At 35.2% G+C, this 7,871-nt stretch overlaps 1 protein-coding gene across 3 annotated transcripts; it reads left to right on the plus strand.

Annotated features, from left to right (window-relative positions):
- Positions 1-883: 883 nt before the first annotated feature.
- Positions 884-6,321, plus strand: LOC131664558 (uncharacterized). Of its 3 annotated transcripts, none has more exons than XM_058935761.1 (4): positions 884-1,568; positions 3,067-3,356; positions 5,072-5,132; positions 5,819-6,321. In XM_058935761.1, the coding sequence occupies exons 2-4, from the start codon at positions 3,068-3,070 to the stop codon at positions 5,898-5,900; spliced, it is 432 nt and encodes a 143-aa protein (XP_058791744.1). In that variant the 5' UTR covers positions 884-1,568; position 3,067; the 3' UTR covers positions 5,901-6,321. The 3 variants fall into 3 exon arrangements, with proteins under 3 accessions (XP_058791744.1, XP_058791745.1, XP_058791743.1); XM_058935762.1 differs by having other exon boundaries at positions 891-1,708; positions 6,042-6,321; XM_058935760.1 differs by having other exon boundaries at positions 1,114-1,708.
- Positions 6,322-7,871: the final 1,550 nt, after the last annotated feature.

Raw genomic sequence — 7,871 nt, forward strand, 5'->3', positions numbered from 1 at the left:
TTTAGCGCCCTTTCAATTATTTATGCGATACATAAGTACTTTGATAATTTTTGATTTACTAGTATTTCATTATTACTTACATTTTCATTGATGATGTCAATATAATAATAAGAATACTTACAGCTCATATATTTTTTATTAATAAATTAATAAATTGATGGAATTACAGACATCAGGAATCATATTGAAAAATTGTTAGAAATATGCTGCATAATAAAGTAAGTTCATCTTAAGTTGCACGAATTTTATTATTTACTTCAAAATCATCTGATTTTGTGCGGGTAAGGTGCACACATTCGTGATACGGCTAGATTTCTTCGTTTTTGTACCAGCAATAAATATTAACTATCAACTTGTTGAGTTAATGTAGGCCGCTACCACTAAATAACAAAATATTGATAAATCATGAATTTCGGATAGAGTTATTTCGTTTCATTGACATGCTGCATTTTTATAAGAAGTTTTTACACGTTGACGTAAATTATACTAATGTTTCTTTTTATGGTCAACTATCCATTAGATATATGATTAATGTACTACGTTAGGGACCACGAGTAGAACGCATGGAAATTCGATTTATTTCATTAGAAATTTTCAGTTTGTTCAAGTAATGACTCTCCTTGTTTTCGTATATATTACTTGGACGCTCGAAATTTTTTAAAAATACTAGAAATAAGGTGATTTATTGAAATAATAAATAAATGTATGTTTATCAAGTCGTACAGCTGTAATAATTATAGATTTATGGATATTACATAAAAGTTAAAAATTCGGTGGATTTGCCAATGTCAAAGCTTAAAATTCGTTCTGAAGACGGTTTTATTGAGAAACGTTTTTTAAAAAATAATTATTATTACACATACACGTGAAATTCGTAGACTTCAGCGAAGTGGATTAATTATTAACAGAAACGACAAAACTGAAAGAATTGAAATTGAAGTGAAAATACTACACTAAATTACAGTATGGCAAGCATATCGTCGATTTTGAACGACCATATAGCAATATAGTTTATGATTGTTTTCTGGTGTAGATTATTTAACCAGAAGACGGGCTCATTTTAATCAATGTGCTTGCAGCTACGTACGTGATCGCTATCGACAAGTTTTTACGGCGACAGAGCATCAAAGTGTCGCTGAGATGTAGTTTTCTCGAAATACGCGATTACCGCAAGGTAATATAACCATGTGACTGAATTGTCTCGAGGCGTACGCTTATCGCAGAGTTTGTCTCGATTACAATTGATTCGATTAGCGTGCTCGAATTTGACAAAGCTAATTTTCCAACAAAATCAAATTGAACAGTTCGTGCGCATACTTCGGAGCATCGAGTGACAGTGTCTACTGCGCCATTTGTCGACGAGGAAATTTTCGCTGTTAACTCGTCAATCCCATGCAGCTGTACGAGACGTGCGAAAACGTCACAAGCGCTTGCGGCTGATGGGACTCTCAAGTGTCCATTTAGCGAAGAGCGATATAGCGGGGAAGGGATGCGCAGGCACGTTGACCAAGGAAAGAAACAGTTCGACTGTAGGCATGCCTCTTTAGTTTAGCGCGTTCGACCCTTGGGTACGTACTGATCTTCGACCGTTATACTAGGTTTGCAGTCAACGACCAACTTTATTTGTTAATTAACACGTCAACGAGATTTCGTTTCGTTGTTATTGGTGTCGTCATTCTTTCTTGTCCAGGAAATTCGCAGCAGAGAAGTAAGCCTTTCTTGTATTTCCTTGCATCCTTCAGAATTGCTCACGAGAGTTGGCCGACTTTGTGAAAATTGCTTTTCTATCATAAATAAATAAGTAAGAAGAAACGATGGCTATCGTAAATGCGCTGATTGTATTAATTATAACCAAGGCACACTCTGATCAACTTACGTGTCGAGACAATTCAACTAGTCGCAACTGTTGGCTATTGTCTTGCGACAGTCGCACATCCCGGCGACAGTTTAATGCTCTGTCGCCCTTAAGGTCATATAATATCTGTCGGAATAGAGACGATTGCACTCGAAGCTGATGCACGACGCGTGCGTTTATTGAATTATTCCGTTGTACTTCAAGATTCGCTAAAACATTACAATCCGTCCTCTATATTCACTCTGTCGCGATTATCGATACCGTGTAGTTTTTCGGCTGCTACGCAGGTACACACTAACACCAACCTCAGGCGGGTGAAAGTTAGACCTCGGTCAGTCGGCTTCTTTCCTGTCCCCGACCAATCGCTGGCTACTCCGTGCGCAAATAAACATCTGGCAGTTTATTGGAACGCCTTTTGTCGAGCTAAACGAACGAAAATAAATCCTAAATAGCCTGAGCAAATTGTTGGGCTCCTGTAGGTACATTAACGGCGAACATCTTAGGTGGAAGAAATTTGAGCGTTTTATAGCCGCATCATTCGTATTCTTGGCCAGCCACTGACCGTTTCGTGCCTAGATAAACATCTGGCAGCTTTTTAGAACTGAGCAGACGAGCGCCGCCCCATCCCCAGGTAGATCAAAGTTGATTATCGATTTGAAGATGATAGTCACTGTAATCGCGAAACCTATAACTTTGAGATGAAAAATCGCATGAAAATGGGACTCAAACCGCGATAAAGCATATCTAGATTGCGCGCATTGATCGATTCATCAGCAGTTCATCTTGATCTAGCTGTACTGTAGTGGGCATCCCTGATGTGTGAATATTTGTCGTTAGGCCGATAACACAGAGTATGTACCAGCACGATGGACGCGTTGAGAGTTTGGGACGATTTTTTTTGCCGGGCTTAATTCAAATGTGTAGACGCCTACGTGTAAGTGCATTATCGCGACACACTTTGCCTCGCATACTTTGTCTCGATTATAATTAACTCGAGTTAAACAGAGCTAATTGACAACGAAATAAGGTTCAACTCTTCGTACAGGTTGACTGGCAGAAGCAATGCTATGAGATTGATCTTTTTGGTTTAAGAATCTCTTAAATGTCAAGGATTTCTCTTTTCAATAGAATTATTTGAAACGCGCATTTCAGCTAATTTTATACTGAAGCAATACTATCTTGTTTGTTTTTGTTTTATATTTTATGAAAAGAATGCCTTCCGATAAGGTGGAACAGAGTAATTCTTCGGTGCCTGACACTGATCGTGAAACTAAGAAATACTGGCCAAAAAAAGCTTGGATGACGGAGCAAGAAAACGAAAATAAGCTTGCGAAGAAAAAGCAAATGCGAATCGAAAAACATATAAAGCTAAGGACTCAACGATTAAAATTAAAACAGATTATATTGGACAGAAAACAAACAGAAATCATATTAGCGTTAAAGAAAGAATTTCGAAAGGCTCAAAAGAACCAATCGATGTGCAATACGTTGGAAGAAGAAGGTAAATAAATACTACATTATTTCCAATTAATAATATGCTTTTATTCGTAAAATCAGTTTCCTTTAGTTTTATTAATAAAACGTGTAATTTATTTATCAGTCGTAGTTTTATATTTATAAAAATTCTTTTGATTTAATATTACGAGGAAATATCACTATTATCATCGGTTTGAAAATAATGTCATCTGTCTTTTGTAGTGTATTTCTATATTTATAAAATCGCAGACAAATGAGCATAATTATGCAACGGCGTTAAAGCTTATGATTATGTGCATTAATTGATACGTCAAAAATTCATCTCGACTAATTAGCAAAGTTGTGGCGGCAATCGGAGATAAAAAAACATGGATTTTCAAGCTATTTCATGCACGGACAACTTCGCAAAACTGTCATTTCATAAAAAAGTTTTGAAACGTAAGGAAAAAAATTAGGCTAATATTATAATTTGATGAGTCTTCGTGAGCAATGTATCGTGAAATTATAAGAAAATCAATTAATTTATTTGTAAACTACGATCTCCGATAAAAAATTATCTAGTTAATAAATTTTATGCAAAACATTGAAAAGCTCTTGAACTTTTTTATGTTGCATCAATATTCAAACACGTTACTTGAATGTTTAAATACTAGCGTATCACAGTTGAACATTGCATTTGCAGTGCAGTTTTCCGAAAATATTATTTTCTTTTAGCTACCGTCAGTGATAAGCTTCTGTTAGACAGCTTTACATGCTCAATTCGCAGTATATTAATTAAGTACAATAATAATGATCAACTTTAAGACATTGACATTCATATTCTTAAGTAGTACGCTCAACAAATTTATGAAAAACTAAAAAGCTCAGAAGTTTTTCATTTTTTTGCATCGAATCGGAATGTGATTGGACAAGCCATGGACGAGATAATTTTTTTTTTTTTTTTCGGAGATTGTCGATTACAAATAAACTGATTGATTTTCTTAAATTGCACGGCAGTTGCTTCAGGAAGACTTTAAATTACAAGACTGCTTTTTTCCTAGGTACATCAATATGTTCTGATGAAATGACAACTGTGCGAAGTTTTATTCCGTGTTTTTACCGTCCGATGGTCAGGACAACTTTACACATCGATTGATCAGACCAATTAGCAAAGTCTGAAGCTTCATCACAATGTAGGTCCTATTTTCAGATGATTTTTAAAGTTATATACTTCGAATGTAAGATGACTACCATTTTCAAAGCGATAGTAATATATATTCAATAGGCTTACTAACAAAAAGTTTATCATAAAAACTGTAACGAAACCTGTCTTCTGCAATCATTTGCAACCCGAGTGTCTCAAGCAAAAAGGCGAAGTCAATTCTTTCAAAAATTAAGATTTAACTTGTATATTAATTTTCTTTGTAGATATTTCAATCGTCATGGGAAAAACAGAATATTAAAAATACTCACTGCAATTTGGTTTTTTACAACGTTTAATCAGCTATTTCACTGATCTCATCATACCTATCTCCAAGTCGCAGATGGGAATATATTTAGGCTAGAAAATCATTTCTCATTGTCAGTCAGTTCGTAAATGTTTTTAACGATCCTTTTCCCCCCGTGGCGATCGACATATCTACAAAGACAATATAAAATATGAAGAAAGACACATTGCTACCAATTTCTAAATCCATGTTTTTTTTTGTAGAAACTTGTCAATCGATGTATAAATTCAAAAATTATTTGATTTCATTTCAGCTATAGAATCAGCCAATGAAAAATATCAACGTTTTGCTGAGCTACAGTTAAGATGTTTAAGGTTTGTGGTTTCTTCTAATTATTCTAGTGTGTTTTCGTATCATTTTTTACCTCTCTTATAAGTGCTATCGCGTATATGTATTTTAACATGGCTTACCGCATATTCAGATTTATTTGCTGTTCCTCAAACTTTTTTAATTTCTATAGTATAAATATCTAACGAATGGTTTTTAGAGGTCATAAAATAATACATTTATATTTCATATTCTTGCTTGCAAGCTAAAGTATTTTAATTTGCTTTGCATTGCTGTGGGAACAAAATAAAAATTTAATTATTAATCTAACTTTATTTTCGTTCAAACTATAACTTGCAAACACATCTTCAATATCAAAGTTCTTTCAGATGATGGAAATGAAAATAATAATAATGTAATATAAAAAATGACGGCTATTTTGCCTCATTTCATAAACTTTTACAATGTCTCGTTGTCGCCGTGGAAAAATAAAACTCCGAGGATCACACATAACAGTATCAGACTTAAGTTGATTGTTATGTTTTCTCATCATGCTTCATGATGGCACACTTTCCTATCGGGCGTCTATCTTTGTTGATATTACTTACAAACGCGAACTATTCGAAGTTTTAAATTTATAATTTAAAAATATCATGTTGTTATATCCATAAGTAATGTTAAATGTATCTCATATTAGTATCATATATCCAAATTAAAATTTACATTTTTACAGAAAGAACAACGTCGTTAGAAAGTACGATCTAACTCTAGTAGTGACAAATCCTCTTGCAGATGTTCAAAATATCAAAGAATAATTTATCGTACTTATTGAATCATATATTTGTGCTTAAAGAATTTCTGAAAGCAATAATTTTTAATTACTTTGGTGTGTGGTGCTACAACAATGAACAATAATAAATAATAATGAATAATAATGAATAATAATGTACATCAAGGATACTGCAGTAAATCTCAAGACCGCTTGGTTGACCGTCGAGATAAACTAGATTTTCCATGTGTTTTGCGGATACCATATATCTTCCATATTAGGTGGCATTGAAGATCGAAAATTGCTATACCGGTCTGTAGTATCCTACTATCGTCAACGCTGTTGTTGTACCCTCGCGTTCAGATTTCGTAATTTCATATTTTTTAAGCTTATATATTTTTGCAATAAAATAAAAATTTGTTTGTCAATTGTACTCTATTTCATGTATTAAACAATAAAACCTTCGATATCTGAAAATTTTTTTTTCATCGTCGTAACTCACCAATCGCGGTTCCTTCTTATTCGTTTTTCATATATCATTTATTTATTTATTATCGCTTTACTTAAACTGTTAGTATATCTATACATTCAAACTTTTGCTTTAACTTTTACATGGTTAGTGTATCTATACATTGGAACGGCTGAGAGAGAGAGAATCAAAACAAACGCCGCACTTTATCTAAATGTTTCTGCCGGTGCACACGATGCAGAATAGTACATTACAATACAAGTGCGAGACAAAAATGTACTTGTATCGTAATGTACTATTCCGTAATGCAGTCTGCAAGCGCACTTATTTTTAACTCGACATTACTGTTGTAGTCACGGGGGTATACAACGCGTCGACCAACTGCGCGGGGTCTGACTGGCTTGCCCCGTAGACACACGTGACAAGCTCCTTCCGGGCACGAGCACCCACGCTTCCAGATGCGCCCTCGTCCTTCGCTACGTGGATCATTCACGCGAATAACTTCTCGCGTTCATCCGTCAATGCACTGGGCTGCAATTCCAAGTGAGTTATCGTGCTGTTAGACAAGACGGAATATACTCATTGTTCCTCGTCCTCTCTGTCGCACACGGCTTCCACCCCCCCGCCCTCCTCTCTCTACTCTATCACTGTAGCTATCAGAACTCAGCGACTAAATAGCGAGATCCTCAGCTAGTCTTTCTCTTCCTCGCTTGCGCACTATTCAATATTTCAGATGTGAATATTAATAACAACAAAATATTCTTAAATGTGTTTGTTTAAATTAATATAGAAATAAAAATTGTGACATCCTTTTTCTCTTGGCTCTCAACAGATACTTTAAAGAGTTTTTCTTTTAGGCACGTAAAGCAATAAAATACATTATTTACACTACTGCGATGGAAAAGCTCCATTCGGAGAACACGAAACAATAGAAGAATATTTTGCTTAGTGTCGATAACTTTTTCCACATTGGTACGTCGGCATAAGATCAATAGAAAACCCTCGTCTATCGCTAGCTTCTTCTTAATTATGGTTGAACCATCTAGGCTTAGCATCTCCAACGCAAGTAGGAATTCTTGTTGTCGATCGTTGATCAAATGCTACTTGGATATTGGCGGTTATAAATCGGAATCGTAACTTTCGTGTATCACATAAGAGCTATACGATCAATGATAATTCTAGAGCGAAATGGACACGTGTGAAAGTTTGTTCTCACATGAATAATAATACCAGATCGCATCATGTTAAATACAATAAAATATTTATTTTGATTTATTTGCGTGACATTGACTTTGGGCAGCAATCATGCACATCGTTTCGCACACGTTCCAGTCGCCTTTCTATACTGATCACAGTTCGCTAAACATCGGAATGGGAATGGGTACTGGCAGTTGAAAATCCAGTAGACAACGTGACATCGCGTTTCAGTAAAGGTGCGCTTGAAACAAACAGTCGTCGGTTTAATGGACTGACATGCTTACGTCAAGATTAGCGAGACAAGGAGAGTCCACGTACCGTGATTCAGAATGTCATGAGCCCTTGCTATTA

This window comes from Phymastichus coffea, unplaced genomic scaffold (genome assembly GCF_024137745.1).
Source record: "Phymastichus coffea isolate CEN01 unplaced genomic scaffold, Cenicafe_Pcof_1.1 PCOF00044, whole genome shotgun sequence".
Taxonomy (NCBI): Eukaryota; Metazoa; Arthropoda; class Insecta; order Hymenoptera; family Eulophidae; genus Phymastichus; species Phymastichus coffea.